Here is a 15069-nt window from a genome sequence, read left to right as displayed (position 1 = left end):
TGGTGCTTCCTGTGTGGTGCCACAAGCAGCCCAGCCCATAGAAGAGAGTAAAGGTGACACTTCCATATTTATAACATTGAGAAAGTTGCCTATGTGAGCACATAGCCACAAGGAATCAGAAATGGGAACAGGTGCCCGGAGAGGTTAGTATATTTTACAACTCATCCGAGGGAAAATAAGGAACATCTGAGTGATGAAATACTGATTCTGCACTACTAAAGTCTATTTGATTTTTGATGTTGACCTCAGTGAGTGTTAATATGCAGCTGTATATTTCAGAAACAATACTGTCACACTGCTTTGACTAAAAGGAGACAGTTCTGTTTCCATACAATCAGGACTGAAATGAAGAACAGCCTTCCCTTCCTGCTAAAAGCTGTCATAAAAAATAAGACTGCATCAGCAGCAGGCATTTGGTGTAATGGAATTAAACTCATGTCGCAAAATATTAATATTAATATAAATTTTAAATTAATATTAATATTTTGCATATCCATCTTTGAAAGCAGCGCAACCTCAGCTGAACGGGGCCTTGAGCTCCGTGGTGTAATTGCTTTGAACGGGAGTTTGCTCTGATGAGCTCGAGCAGCCTCTTGTAACCAACTGTATCCTCTGTCACAGGGGCAGAAATCTGCCTGAAGATGGACTGCAGTTGCACAACACAAGGCACAGCTTCTCTAAGCAAATGTGATGCTCCTATTCGGTTTTTGTATCTAGTTGTAGACCTGCTGTCTTCATACCTTCCCTCATACAACTACTGTGTGTGTATCAGCCATTTCTGCTCCTGCGGCCTAGAGCTGGCTGGGAAGACACGAGCTCTAGTTCGGCCCAGCACGCGGCGTTCGGGCCTTTCCGTGTGTCCGGGCCGCGCTGTCGCTGTGCGCCCAGCAGGGGGCGCCCGTGCCCCGTCACAGCTCCGCCCCGTCCGGCCCCATTGTTCATTGACGGCCCCATTTCGCTGCGCCGTTGTCACCCTGCGGCCGCCAGGGGGCGCTGTGCGGTCTCTCCCCGCCGCTTCCCGTCAGCTGAGCGAGCGCTTCCGTCGGGGCCTGCGGATCGAGGCGGCGCGGCCATGAGGATCGAGAAGTGCTACTTCTGCTCCGGGCCCATCTACCCGGGGCACGGCGTCATGTTCGTGCGCAACGACTGCAAGGTACCGACGGGGGGACGGGAACGGGCTCTAAGCCAGCCCCGGTCCGGTGCGTGGGGCCTCGGCCGTGCTCTGGCTTTTCTTTGCAAGCCAATCCAGGCTGGATGCGCCCTGGGCGGCCTGGTCTGGTGGGAGCAGCCAGCACACAGCAGGGGTTGGCTCTGGATGGGCTTTAAGGTCTCTTCCAACACAAACCATTCCACGATTGTATTCTGCTTCTTTTTCCCTTCTTATCTCAATGGTATCTCCCTACCTGCCCATTTTGACTGGATGTGGGGCAGTTTGGGATAGAGTTGAGGATGGGGTTCTTCCTAGCTCAGTGTTTCGCTACCTATTGCTACCATTTAGTGCTGCATTAAGTGAATGCTGTTGAGCGTGAAGTTTCTTTTAGGCATCTGTAACAGTCTTGAAAGCACCATCTGGATGAACATAAGATGCTTCCATGACTAGCAGGGGCAGATCACTAAAGTGAGTCTGGCATAACACGGTTATAAAACTGAAGTACAGTGTTATTTTGTCATGGCTACCTTTTAAGAAAGGTATTCTGAGCTGGGAGTGGGATCTAAATATAGATGATGAAATGAAATAGCTGATAATTCTTTATGGATGCAATAGGAACTATTTAATGAGGATACTTTGTTATGGGTGCACTTCTGTGGTCCTGTGATCTGCCTTTGGTAACTGTTAAAGACTTCATAACAACTTGAGAACTAAGTAACTTGTGCTTGTTCATGTATCGAAGTGCAGTAATACACCGGCTCATGTGCCGTGGGCAGGACAGACACTTTCTCTGTGGTAACTACCTTTCTACTGTTCTTCTTGAACAGTGTAGCATTTAGTGGCATTTAAATGCTGGAAATTTTATGGTATTTTCAGCAATACTTAACAATATTGAAGACAGTTTTCTATCTTCTACCTTGAAAATGAGTATGAAACTGCTTTTTATTGTTTTTCAATTCAGTACCCAGCAGGGATCTGGAGTTACACTGTTGTGTGTTTCTGACTTCAAGATTGTGGTTTAATTTGAGCTGATTTTGGTAATTCTTCTTCATGCATTGAATTATGTGGTTTATGGATTAGAGTGGTCGAGCCTCACTGGAACAAGAATATTTTGGTTTTGAGAAAGCTGTGATATGAAGAATAAAGCAAGTGTTGCTGTGTTTCCTGGATTTCAAGCCAGGGAAATAGTTCCAGCCGGGCATAGGGATTTTGTGTCCATCTTTATTATTCAGCCAAATATAACCCCACAAATTCACGTATATTGACATGAGAATAAAAATGAAACACTGTGATTTGCTTCTGTAGATGAGTGGAATAACTGTGTGTGGCAGTATGTAGCGACCTGTAGAATAGGTAGAAAAATGGGAGCATGGAGAAACAACAGCAAACAGTCAGTGTTGTGGTTTGTGCTGTAACTGCTGGGGTAAGTTCAGTCCAAGATATGACATTGTGCTCATGACTCCTCCTACCTGCTGCTCTGTAAGGTGTAAAGCTGCATCCCAAATGATTGGCTTCGTTGTTGTTATTGTTATATTATGGCATTGCAAAAATAGAGGTGTGAGGATTTTTTGTTGTCAGGATGGCTCTGTGTCTAAGAAGTGCTGACAGGTGTAGAAAATTATTTATTCACAGTACAGGTTTGGTTTTATCTTCTATTTTTTTCAGTTGATACTTCTCATAACTCTCCTATATTTTATTTACACCCACTTTAGCTGTGTTTGTATATTGTGACAGCTGTGAAAGTGGCTTTATAAAGGAAAAAAAGCAGAACAGTGATTGAAACTGTTTCACGAGAGAGAAAATTTTATCAAGAAACAAAACTATTAACATTCACGTCATGATAGCGATGCCGGTCCTTATATGTTGTCCTTGTGTTGTTCTCTTTCTGAGCTATGAACGTATGGGTTCCAGTGATTTCTGTAGTCAGGGAGGACTCCTGAGCATTCAGACATTGGTGTGTCCATCTTTCATCTTGCTTCTGCCCCCGGTGCTTTCTGACTGCTCTCCTTATTCACATTTTACAGCTTTTTCAGCCTGTCACTGTAATTGTGATTATGCTGCATTGTCTGGGAGCTCCCAGTGAGGAGACCCATCTAATTTCTAAGTGCCAAGTTGTACTGAGCGTCTCAGATTGTCTAATTTATTAATTACTGTGGTCTTTCGTGTAATGAAACTTGCTGTAGTTAACATGGCACTGAATGTGGAATACATCAGTAGACATGATAAAGGAAATGTATTGATTTCATTTTTCTGCTGAAATGTAACACAAATACTGACTTTTGGAAAGATTATTCTTTTTGTATGTTATAGAAACTTCAGTGTTCAGTTCTATTCTTGTATTTGGGCAGGAACAATGTGACTTGACTTCATTTGTTTTTTCTCCCCCTCCTCAAGATATTTAGATTCTGCAAATCAAAATGCCACAAGAACTTCAAAAAGAAGAGAAATCCAAGAAAGATCAGATGGACCAAAGCATTCCGAAAAGCAGCTGGCAAAGAATTGACAGTGGTAAGGAGATGAACCTGTTATGTTACATGAGGTATTTCTGAGGGACTGGCTTATTCAGAGTGACTGAGGATACCATCAGTCTCTCCTCTCATGTTTGGAATTAAGATGGTTTGTTGGTCAGTGTGAGGCAGTAGTAGTTTATGCATGTGGGTAAGATTATGTGACATAGAACGTCTGTACTCTTAAGGGGATTCTTTCTATTCTGTGGTGTTTTCTGATGAACTAGAGGCTGTTGAATAACACTGGTTTGACCTGCACTGTGTGCTGTTGACTCTCTAATCCACAGTTTCTAATCCACAGTAGAACTCTGTGTCTTGTTAAGAAGAAAATGGTTAAAGGAGATGGTTTGGTAAATAGTTCTCTTCAGATGAATCTCTGTGGCTTCTGCTGCTACAATGTCTAACACTTTCATGTATTACCTTCTAGCTCTTTAGCTAGAAGGTCTTTAAAATACAGGAATTGATATTCTAAAACAAACAACAACAACAACAAAAAAAACAACCACCAAAATACTTATAGCTGAGTGCTGCAATAAGAACGTATGGATCTAAATATGTTTCTGTATATAATCTGTATTTGCTCTTTCTTAATACAGGACAATTCATTTGAATTTGAGAAGCGTAGAAATGAACCAGTAAAATACCAGAGGGAGTTGTGGAACAAGACTGGTGAGTCATTGTAGAGAGAAAGAAACAAAAGGAAAACAAACTGTGAGAAGTCAACTTCTACAGACCAGGTTTTCAGGAGACGTGTTAGAATATTTGTTTCGTAGTGATTGTTCTTTGAAGTTACTGGAATGATGACCAGATTTTTAGATGTGGAGCACGTGTGAGTTGGTTTTATTCAGATGCTGTGTGGAAAACAAGCTGTAGCATTACTCTAGTTTGAACTGCTGTCTTTGACAAACCTTAGTGGTTCTTCAGCTTTCTGAGAGTCTCTCAGTGTAAACACAGTGATGCCGCTGTTTGTTTGTTCCCTTTCATTCTGCTTTAGTTTGTTTTATAAATAATTGATATAAAATGGAAGAGTTGCTTTGTAAGCCAAGAACAAAAGCTACGAAGGGGAAGATGGTAACTTTTATTTGATTTCAAGTAACGTCTTATGTTGTAATGCTTACCTGTAGAAAACACATGTAGGCATAAAAGTGAAAATATTACTAAGTTTAAAATACAATTCCTTGTAGTTGAAGTGCGCTCTGCTAAAACAGCATGTATTTTTAATTGTATGTATGGAAGCACATATGCACTTATGCAACCTTTGCTTTGTTTCAGTTGATGCAATGAAGAGAGTGGAGGAAATAAAGCAGAAACGTCAAGCTAGATTTATTATGAACAGGTGAGGAAATGTATTTGCATTATGAGAGCTCTTGCTCATCTGTGTTAGAAATTCAGTCTTTGCAGAGCAGTCATGAACAAAAGTTTTAAAAGGTGCTTTGCTTTGCTTTGTACGCATATAGCAGTCAAGCAATGGGACAAAATAGTTTGAGTGGACTCTGCCACAGAGCTACTGCGCTATTGTGTCCAGTGTATGTTTGAATAAGGTCTCAAATGATTCTTGCCTTTGTTTCCTTATGAGAGTTATTTGCCAGTGTATGACTTCAGCTAAATACGTGTTTTGTATTAAATGGAATACATGGACCACTCTTTTAAAGGCAATGTAATTTCTCTCCTTGATAGATTAAAGAAGAGCAAAGAGTTGCAGAAGGCAGAAGACATCAAAGAAGTCAAACAGAACATCCACCTTCTTCGTGCTCCACATGCAGGTAAGAGCTTGATGTACCTGGTTTGCTTACGTTAACTTGTGTACATAATTTTATGATTAATACTGTGGGGTTTGATTTGTTTTGCTGTGTTTTATTTGACTGCTGAATAACCATATGTGTTTTTTTTACTGTTAAGTTGGCTACTGAATGTAGAGGATAGCCCTTGCTACTTATTGATGGTTAGAAAATGCAGTAGATAAATCATTTTTTTTTAGCCAGTTATGAAAATGTAGATGTTTTATAGTTCTCTGAGGCTCATATGAGAGCACTTTTTCTACAATGTAATCCTTGCTTTTTTAATATAATGATAGTGTTACTGATTTTCACTAAAATCTCTGCCTACTACATGGAAATTTTCATGTATTCTTTGTTTGTGAACTGTGTTCTTAAGTTGGCTTTCAGTTGTGCATACCTATTGCTCCTAAATAATTCTCAGTTTTCCAAACCTCTTATAACAAGTACTAGTTTATATTAGATTGTATTGATCAAAGTAAATTGAAAAATATTTATTATAAATAAAAAACAACTGCTAATGGAACACAGTGATAGAGTTGGAATAGAACATCCATTAGTTCTTGTTCTATACAAATTACTCATGCTTTTGTCTCAGTTGGAAGCGGGATCTATTAGTAAATGTTAACTAGAATTCTGTTCCATTTCTTTTCAATGTATATGTTTGCATTTGCTGCAGGGTATGATTGTATGTGTGTGAAACGGGCTTTTGTCAGGATATACTCAGGTTTTTTGTTTGTTGTTTGACTTGTGTTGGGTGAATGATGCACAATAACGTGTTGTGCATCTGTTTCTCAAATGTTTTCCTCTTCAGTCTCTTGGATGAAAGAGAGCAAAATTAAATGTCAGTCTTGTGGGGGTATTTTTTTTTCAGCAATGTTATTTAAAATTAACGTTGTTGCCATGCAGTGCAGCATTCAGGAGGGGTTAAATCTTCATATATAATGAATGTGTAAAGGCTGTTAGTTATTTTCTCTATGCTCAGTATTGCTAGCCATATCAAAGCTTGTCATAGTAGATGAAAAAATACATTGACTGCATTTTAGATGTTGTATAATGATGGTATCAGCTATTCTATTATTACAATTAGTTTATACCTTTAGATGGTGATGGCAATTAACAGTAAATAGTTCTAAGCTTGATGGGTTTAATGCTAAACAACTGCTCACTAAGCTGTGGCTGTTGTACCTCTGAAAGCATCTTGAATTTAATATTTCTTTGTTTTGAAGGCAAACCAAAACAACTGGAGGAGAAAATGGTGCAGCAGCTACAAGAGGATGTGGCCATGGAAGAAGACTCTTAAAATGCTTGTATTTCTTATTGTCATTTCCTCAGCAGTTAACAGCTGCTTACGGTTTCACCTGGTGGCACTTGGAGCTGTGCTCAGAATTGAAGAAAAATACATTTTAATAAACAGTGGACACTTAGAGCTTGGATTATTTTTGTTATAAAACAAGATGGATAACAGTTTTGACAGTAATTACAGCTATCTAATTCGAGAAAACCTTGTCATCAGCATGAAAAATAAAGTATGTTGTTTGAGATGTGTATTCTTTGTTATCCAGAAAGGAAATGTAATTTTCCCTCTCCCTGATAAAAGATGTTGGTATGAGAACTTTGTTATTTTGTCTGTTCTTTTCTGGTGGTAAAAGCAGGTAAGAGTGCATAGTAATGGTAACAAGATGGAGGAGGTTGAATTGTTTTTCTTCAGTTCAATGGAGAAGATTTATTTTCACTCTGGTCTTTGGGAAAATTGTTCAGTTTGTTATGAATGCAGATTGTGTTTATTTTCTTTCCTCTTAAAGTCAGTCTCCTGAAGCTGACAGTGCAGATGAAATCTAAACCTAACAACGCTAACTTGTATGATATAATGACTTACTGCCATTAGGAAAGTAGTCATGGTGATCACATCCAGCCTGAAGTTGGAACAATCTGACTTATGGGGATGATTGAGCTGCTGAATCAGTCCCGCTTCTGGCTGCTTTATTCCTAATGCTCAGGATTATTTTGATAGAAAGGAAACTCATGTCAAACAGAGGCATTTGCACGTCCTGGTGGTGTTTATGCACTGTTCATCAGTACTGAGATAAATACTCTGCTGTTTTAATCTTAGTTTAGCTACAACCGCGTGGTTAGAAAAGCTTTCCAGAAGTATTTAAAATCACATTTACTTGTCAGTGCTAATTGCCCTATAAAATAATCATTTATGGTTCTGTTCCAAGCTTGACTATGTGCTCCATCAGTTGGTAAACCTCCTACCGCCTACTTGTGTATTGTGTTGTGTGGCTCAGGGAAGTTGTGTTGTGTTGAAAGAGAGGCAGTGGGGAGTGTGTGAAATAAGTAGGTATTATGCTGTGGTTTTTATCTTGTGATTTATGAATTGTGTTCTCGTGTTTAAAATGATTGTCATATTTATATAGGTTGATGTATATATTTATATGAGGTAAAAGTTCTGGTAATACGAAAGTATAATTTCACATTGTCATGAAATAATTTTCAGTGAAGCAACACATTTAGCAGCTGAAAATCACGTTTTCTTTCCAGCCAAGAAGTGAAGTAACTGAGATTGTGAATATAAGTATAAGCAGACAGATCTGGAGGGAATGCAGGGCTTATTTGGTCTTCTGAGTGTTGGAAATAGCCTGTATGTTTCAAAGTGTCCAGCCTTTGGGTTTTGGTTTAATGGCCCGTGAAATGTGTGTGTTTTAAATATGAAAGTTTCCTATTAATTTGAAAGCATGGCTGGGGTTTGTTCTGCAGGGAAAGCACTGCGTTTTTTCCCCTTATTCCTGGAAGTGAGATACTTCTTCTAAAATCTAATTACAGATTTGGCTTTTTTTTGTATATGTGCTGAATTTTGAGGAGCTGATTAACGTTCAACGGGTGCCAGCTTTTAATTTTCTTCAGAAATCAGTGTCAGGTTGTGTGTGTGCAAAGCGGAGGAGGTGCGAGGAGAGCCCTGTGTGTGATGCCGACTGCAATCCGAGCCTTCCTGCCGGCTGCAAGTGCTGCTCCTTGAGGCGCGTGGCTCCTTGCAACTCGCTGCAAACAGCTTCGCTGTGAGCAAGGCCGGCTGGGAGCTGAGCCAGCTGCCACGTGCAGCAGGCACGGCGTGTCTGAGGTGCAGCGGATGGAGGGCTGCTGTGAGCTCCATGTGAGTACGAATTAGGGAATTAGGGAACCCGTGAGCAGCAAAGTGCTGCATTGACACCTTAGAAATCACGTTTGCTTTAGGTTTTGTGGGACATGAAGTTACCGGGGGGGTGAAATGTTGTTGTGTTGGGCATTGGAGCTGTCACAAAGATGGAGGTGGAGCCTTCCACGAGGTGCAGGTCAGCAGCGCCGCTTGGACTCCTGGCTTAAGATCTAACATCTGGAGATGTATCTTTCTGCTCTTTCCAACCTCCTAAACGTTAGGTTTGCTTGGATGCCTTTTAAGTATTGAAAAACAGCTCCCGAGAGAAACTTGATGGTGACTGGTGCAGTAAATTGTGTGTGTGTTGTACCTTATGTAGTTACCTGGCTTCAGAACTGTGCAGTGTTACAGTAAGAGCGATGGAGCCCCAAATACCTGCATGAGATCTGTCCTTATGCAGCACAAAGAGCCATAAATCACTTCAATATGTTGACATGGACGTATGTGTCAGTGGCTGGAAAAGCAATATAGACAGCTGCTAATAGGTCCGAAGGCTTCTGTCCCAAGGGAAAATACTTCAACCTGCGGCTGTTCAATTCCTCAATTACTGTTCTGCTCTCAAAAATTCAATCTCCTCTCCTGGCCTGACTTATTTATGGCTCGCGCTGGGCTGCGACCAGAGGGAGCAGACAGCAGATGTAAATCAGCCGCTGATGAAATTGTTTGAATCTGCTGTCTGGTATTAGACATGAAACTTTTAGGCCTTATGTGGAGAAATACAGAAGATTGTTGGTTAAAAAAATAAAAATATAATAAAAAAAAATCAGTAATAAAAGGTCCAAATTGGATTATCAGCTCTTCTGACTTGATATAAAGCTGCTAAACAAAAGACACTGAATACTTTGGTGTTATTCACTAAAAGACAGGGGAGTTTTTTCCTGTGGGCTGATGCGATGGTTGTAATCATAGTGTTACACAGAGCAGATGGGGACACGGGGTGTGCTTTGAGGGGGGAGCTGAATTTGAAGGTATATTTTGATGTTGCTTTTTTTTCTTTCCCCTCATTTATATCTCTCATTTTGTGTTTTGTAAAGTCACTTTTTATTAAAATGTTCTTTGAACGCTTTTTAAAGATGAAGGAACAGCAGTTTCTCTTACACATATGTGGCAATAAATGTACATTATTCAATAAAGAAGGATATCAGCTGTCGCCTTACAAGCATAGCATCACAGGATGGTTTGGGTTAGTAGGAACCCCATGGATCATCATGTTCCAACCCCCTCTGCCGCAGGCAGCCCACCAACCTCCAGATCCAGCAGTAGTCCAGGCTGCCCAGGGCTCCATCCAAGCTGGTCTTGAGCATCTCCAGGGATGGGGCATCCTCAGCCTCGTGATTCTTTAGCAAAGTTGTTTTAGCACAGGACTCCAGAACAGCAATAGATGTGTTATTTATCATGTGTTAATACTGTGCTTCCATGGCTTACCACCTGGAATTGAGGCAGGGATCTCCGCATAACTGAAAAGAAGTTGCTGTTTACTGTTAATGTAAGCTGTTTTCCGAAATGCTCCACTCTGTGCTAAACTTGCTGATTAAGAGAATTGCTTCAATAACCCACTTGGAGTGAAGTGATTTCTGAGCTGAGGTTTTGAGAGCTTTCTTAGTTCTTGTCAGAATAAAAAGCTGTCATACATTCTGCGTTGGAGGCAGCAACATTTACAGTATCTCTGTGCAAGAGGTTGCCCAGGTTAATGCTTTTTTAGCATCACTATGGCAATTTCCCCTAAGAAACAGGACCAGCTAAGGTGAGTGGTGGAAACATCAAATGGTTTTGTGTCATATTGTGACCAACGTTGTCATTCCCAGCACTGAGCAAATTCAAGTCTGAGCTTCAAATCCCTTTGCAGTCAGGCTTGACGTATTCTCTGACGCAGAACTTGGGAATGGAGTGACAAAGGCCTTGTGGGTTTAGATCTGTTCTTCATGTTGGCAGACCCAAACTTATTTGTTCTCAGACTCAGCTGTGAAGACAGCTCTGTCTTCTAACAAACCTAATGAACTGATGCTAGGTTTGAAAGGCAGAACCAGCCAGGCTGGCCCCTGGGCTCCTCCTGACTTCTCTGGTTAGTTGTGTCTGGTTACAGATGGAAAGTCATTCAAGGTTAATTCGATTAGCTCCACTGAGCATGAGAGTAATCTCTAAGGGATATTTTTCCTTTGAAATAGAAGATACAAAATATCATAATGCGATCCTAGTTCATGTGTGATATTTAGTAAGAAGCCTTAGTTACCCTTGAGCAAGGGATACATTTGTAGCAATCTATAATCTACTGTTCCTTGTGGCTTGGCCTCATTACTGTTTGGGGTGCCTCATACAGAGGGGGGCTCCCTCGGGATATCTGGGGAATACAGTGACGCTGCTTTCAAAGAACTTGGGCTTTTTCTTCATGGATGCCTGTCTCTGTGTGTCTGTGTCTGGTGTTGACTTGGGAGGAGATTTTGTCACTGGCGCTTTCACAAAGATGGTGACAAGAAGCATTTTTCACTTCCCACAGCTGGTGCAGATCTGTTTGTTTCCAAAGGGAAGGAGGCAGCACTCTCAAAATTGCTTTCAATGACTGCTTACATCTCTGCCTCAGACACACAAGTTCAGGTTCTGTGTTTTTACACAGAAGAGCCATTCTTAGGTCAAACTGGAGGTGCTTCAGCAGGGTAAAAACCTTTATCCCTCATCATAAATTTATCCACTTCCTTTGTTGTAGAAAGCAGCGCCTGCAGGTATGGATGCTGAAAGCAAGCTGCTGTGCATTGATTGTACACAACTCTTGTTTTAGCACCAATTTAGTGTTTATTTGCACTTGCGAGGTAAATCCCAAGGATATATTGTGTGACTCTTAGTAGCATTTAATCATTAGCCAACTTAACACAATGATTCAGTAGAATTTACTGCAATCACATACAGCTTTCCTAGTGATCGGTTTGACTTGTTTTGTTATTGTTCCTTATGCCATGATCTATATTCATCTGGTAATACAAGGAACATCTGAACTGCATTCTCCTCACTTTCTGAGGATGTGCTAAATTTTGCTGAATTATTTCTTGGTTTCTTCTTTTCTTTTTTTCTGCTTATTTTTTCAGGAGGTTATTTGAATCCACTTTAGTAGGTGAGGTTCGTTGGCCAGATCTCACTAATAGTTTTTCATTTTCCACAGCAATCAAATTGATTCAAATTTTGGAAACCTTCAAAGCTTTTAGGCTGGAAATACAGGAAGTTTCATCTGGTTTCCAAACCTGGTTTCCAAAATCTGGTTTAACCTAATAGTAGTGATAGGGGCCGGGGTGGCAGATCTTTTTGGAGAAGGAGAGCAATCAGTCATACAGCCCAGTGATCTTCTTTGTATTTAATCATCCCCTACTCATGCAGTCAGTGATTTGGGGATATCACTTGGGAAATCACTCATGAACTGGTCTGATTTTGAGACGTTTTCATCTCTCAAATAGGATGTGGCAGTGAACTATGCTTTAATTGTGTATTGTGAGGGCAAATTTATTTGTGTTTTAGGTTGCGTACTGCTGAGTTTTCCATAGTTCTGGCATTAGGAGAAGCTGAATAATCATTCTGGTCTTACTGTCTCTGCAATGTGTCCTGCTGTGGACCTTTGGTTATTTTAGTGAACAGACATGTCCATGACTACCTGTACATGCATCACGTTTAGGACTTTGCTTTTAACAGAAGCAAGATAGACAACATTATAAAAAAATAAACAGAAACACACAAAAAATCGCGAAGGGACTAAATTCTGTCAAAACGGATCTCAACAGAAGGGCATCTGCTGCTCTTAACAAGCCAAGAATATCACCTTGAATGCTCTTTGTTCATGAGAACTGTGACTTGGAAGCAGCACGGTTGCCCTAAATGCTTGAGCAACTACTCAGTTGATCATAGATGCAGGGAAGTGTTCACCAGTATGGAATTTTATGAATCATTTACCTTTTTAAATGTAATTTGTGACATCCTGAGTACGGTACGCTATTTCACTTCCCACGCATTACATGTAATAGCTGGGAGGTGAATAGATAGCTACAGCTCAGCAGAGCTGAATTTTATTCCTGTCTGTTTGTAGCTGTATTCAATTTGCTCAGCTCTTATGGGACCTGCCTAAAATGGGTCTATCTGATCCCAAGGAGGACATTCCCTCACTTTCAACTTTTTCCTGCTTAGTAAGGGACTGAAGAGGGACTTAACCCAACAATTAATTTTATCATAGAAGCCTACAGGACATCTTTATGTCATTTCAATCTATCTTGCTTCACCAGCTCTGAAAGTGGTTAAGTTCCTTTCATTCATTCTTTCCATCTTTTTTTGATAGATTTGGGTCACCAGCTGGAGCCCTTAGTGCCAGGTTCAGTCAATGAGACAGTATTACTGGTTATGGTGGAAGTCAGATGGGACTGTCGATGTGAGCGTGTGATCCAAATCAGTCTAACAGGCCAGATGCAATGCCATCCAGTAATGACTCTGTGTACCTGACTGAGAATCGGGAAACTCCCATGAGAATGAGAAGTCAGCTGTTGTTTTATTAGGCAAATGCATAGGGTGTGGGACATCTTATTTCTGCTTCTTCTCAAGGTAAAAAAATCAAGCATTCTGATACTTCTGAGATCTCGTGTCATTTTCTGCTCTGTATGATGTTCCTTTTAGCCCTTTTATAGAAACTCTCTGCTTATGTAATTTGGAAATCCTAACAGACCAGCGTCAGTCTAGTGAGCAATCAAAGTGAGCACTGAAACGAGCTGAAATATTCCCAATGTATTCAGAGAATGCATCCACACATATTTATGATTCCAGGGTTGCAGGCTTTGATTTATACGTGAAATATAATCCAGTATTTTAAAAATGTAATTTAAACCCTTTTTCCTTAGCCTTTAAGCTTAGGAATAATATCCAGCCAAGTATGAGTGCCCTAAAGAAGCCACGTCTTTGTCTGCAGACAAGGAAAATGGAGGCAAAAGGTGAGACACAATTCTGCTATTCTAAATCCAGTCTTAATGCTGAAACTCAGGCTGATCAGAATCAAAACTGCTAACTCGTCACCTTGTTACAATGCAGCAGCATTTGGTTTCATCTCACCATTCAAAAATCTCTCGTTACCTGACAGTTCTGAAGGTTTTTAAGGCAAAGCTGTTACTGATGCTAAAAGTCTTTTTGGCTTACTGAAAATTCAAAGGAATGCAAATATAGTATCTGAAGAAATAATGTAAGGGCTGTAATACTAAATGCATTCAGGAGTTTCATGGATTATTCTTAATAGTCTTCATTTTCTCTTTGAAACAAAACAAGAAAGGGCCAGTTAATTAGCGCCTGAGAATCACGGATGAAAATTATGAGGGAGAATAAAACTCTTTGCTGAAATCAGATTTATATGACCTATGTTTTAGATACTTTATCTGCTTGAGCCATTGTAGCTGGAGGGAAACAATTATCTTTCTTGAAAACTTGATGATGGGATCCCGGATAATCAGTAACCCCAGGCGAGCTCTGAAGGTTGCAGAAAATGCAGTTGGAGAAGCTTTCGTTTCCTGGATTTAAAAATAAACACTGAAGACTTTTTATTAACATCCAGTCATTAGCAATAGAAACCCTACCCAGTCACAGAGATGTCCCTTTGCTCTTCTTTCCCCGAGGTTACACATATATTAGGTACACGTATTTAAAGCAGAGGTCCAGAACCTGAAGAAGGTGTTCGGTGCATTGTGATTCTGCTGCCTGGCAGGAGATCTTGCTTTGGCAGTTCCTGGGCTGATCTTGTGAAGCGCTCCTGAGGGAAGGAGACTGTTCTTTCCAGAGCCGCCTTCCTCTGGTGTGGCCATCTGTCCCTACGCAGTCATTTGGGCAAAAATATACACGGCAAACAGGAAATGGCGCAGTTGCCAGATTAGCTGCAGAATATGTGCTAACACTTGCTCCCTCCTGAGGATTTAGTGCCAGAGTTCTTTGCTGGGGATAAAACACAATATCATATTTTCCCTTCCTGTCTGTGTTGGATTATGAAGTAAATCCTGCTCGTTTTACTTTCAGAAGTAGTCCCAAAGGATTTGGGTGGGATTAACTGCATACGAAAAAGCAAGCAGGATTTCGTGTTCTGTGTACTTTGAAAATGAAAGAGAGGTAAACATTATCAAAAGCTTGAGCTTGCTGGTGCTATTTCAGCTTGCCTTGTGATCTGAATCTTTCTGCTGAGCATTTCTTTAAAGGTGCTCATAGAACTTTAGAAAAGTCACTTAAAATTCTGAAAGGGAAAGGGAGAAATGCTGTTTGTGTAGAACTCTGATTTAGCAAGGACTTCAAATAGCTGCTTGTGGTGCTTTGAGGTGAAAGCCATTCTAAGACCTTTAACTAAGTCCCTCTATTTGATTTTAATAAATTCTAGTGAGTCATTTTGTTAAATTAGGTAATGGCTACAGAATAATGGAATTGCAGGGGTTGGAAAGGACATCAAGA

At 40.5% G+C, this 15069-nt stretch overlaps 1 protein-coding gene and 1 long non-coding RNA gene across 2 annotated transcripts in view; both read left to right on the top strand.

Moving 5' to 3' along the window:
• Positions 1 to 1035: 1035 nt before the first annotated feature.
• Positions 1036 to 7047, top strand: RSL24D1 (ribosomal L24 domain containing 1). Its single transcript, XM_015872908.3, has 6 exons — positions 1036 to 1153; positions 3545 to 3658; positions 4254 to 4326; positions 4930 to 4993; positions 5335 to 5420; positions 6662 to 7047. Exons 1-6 carry the CDS (start codon positions 1073 to 1075, stop codon positions 6733 to 6735), a joined length of 492 nt encoding a protein of 163 aa, XP_015728394.1. The 5' UTR covers positions 1036 to 1072; the 3' UTR covers positions 6736 to 7047.
• Positions 7048 to 8399: 1352 nt separating this feature from the next.
• The window catches only part of LOC107318762 (uncharacterized), a 143422-nt gene continuing 136752 nt past the window's right edge, over positions 8400 to 15069 (top strand). Inside the window, exon 1 of the long non-coding RNA XR_014934180.1 lies at positions 8400 to 8586. This is a non-coding gene — a long non-coding RNA (uncharacterized LOC107318762). The remainder of the gene's footprint in view (positions 8587 to 15069) is intronic.

Source organism: Coturnix japonica, chromosome 14 (genome assembly GCF_054131305.1).
Source record: "Coturnix japonica strain WE chromosome 14, WE-NBRP24, whole genome shotgun sequence".
NCBI lineage: Eukaryota > Metazoa > Chordata > Aves > Galliformes > Phasianidae > Coturnix > Coturnix japonica.
The sequence above is the reverse complement of the archived record's forward strand: the minus strand, read 5'-3'. Positions and strand labels throughout refer to the sequence as shown.

Excerpts from the sequence above, each read along its gene's own strand:
- RSL24D1 (XM_015872908.3), top strand. The coding sequence starts at position 1,073 with ATGAGGATCGAGAAGTGCTACTTCTGCTCCGGGCCCATCTACCCGGGG. Across the intron at positions 1,154-3,544 it reads TCGTGCGCAACGACTGCAAG|ATATTTAGATTCTGCAAATC; the intron begins GTACCGACGGGG and ends CCCCTCCTCAAG. Across the intron at positions 3,659-4,253 it reads CTGGCAAAGAATTGACAGTG|GACAATTCATTTGAATTTGA; the intron begins GTAAGGAGATGA and ends TTCTTAATACAG.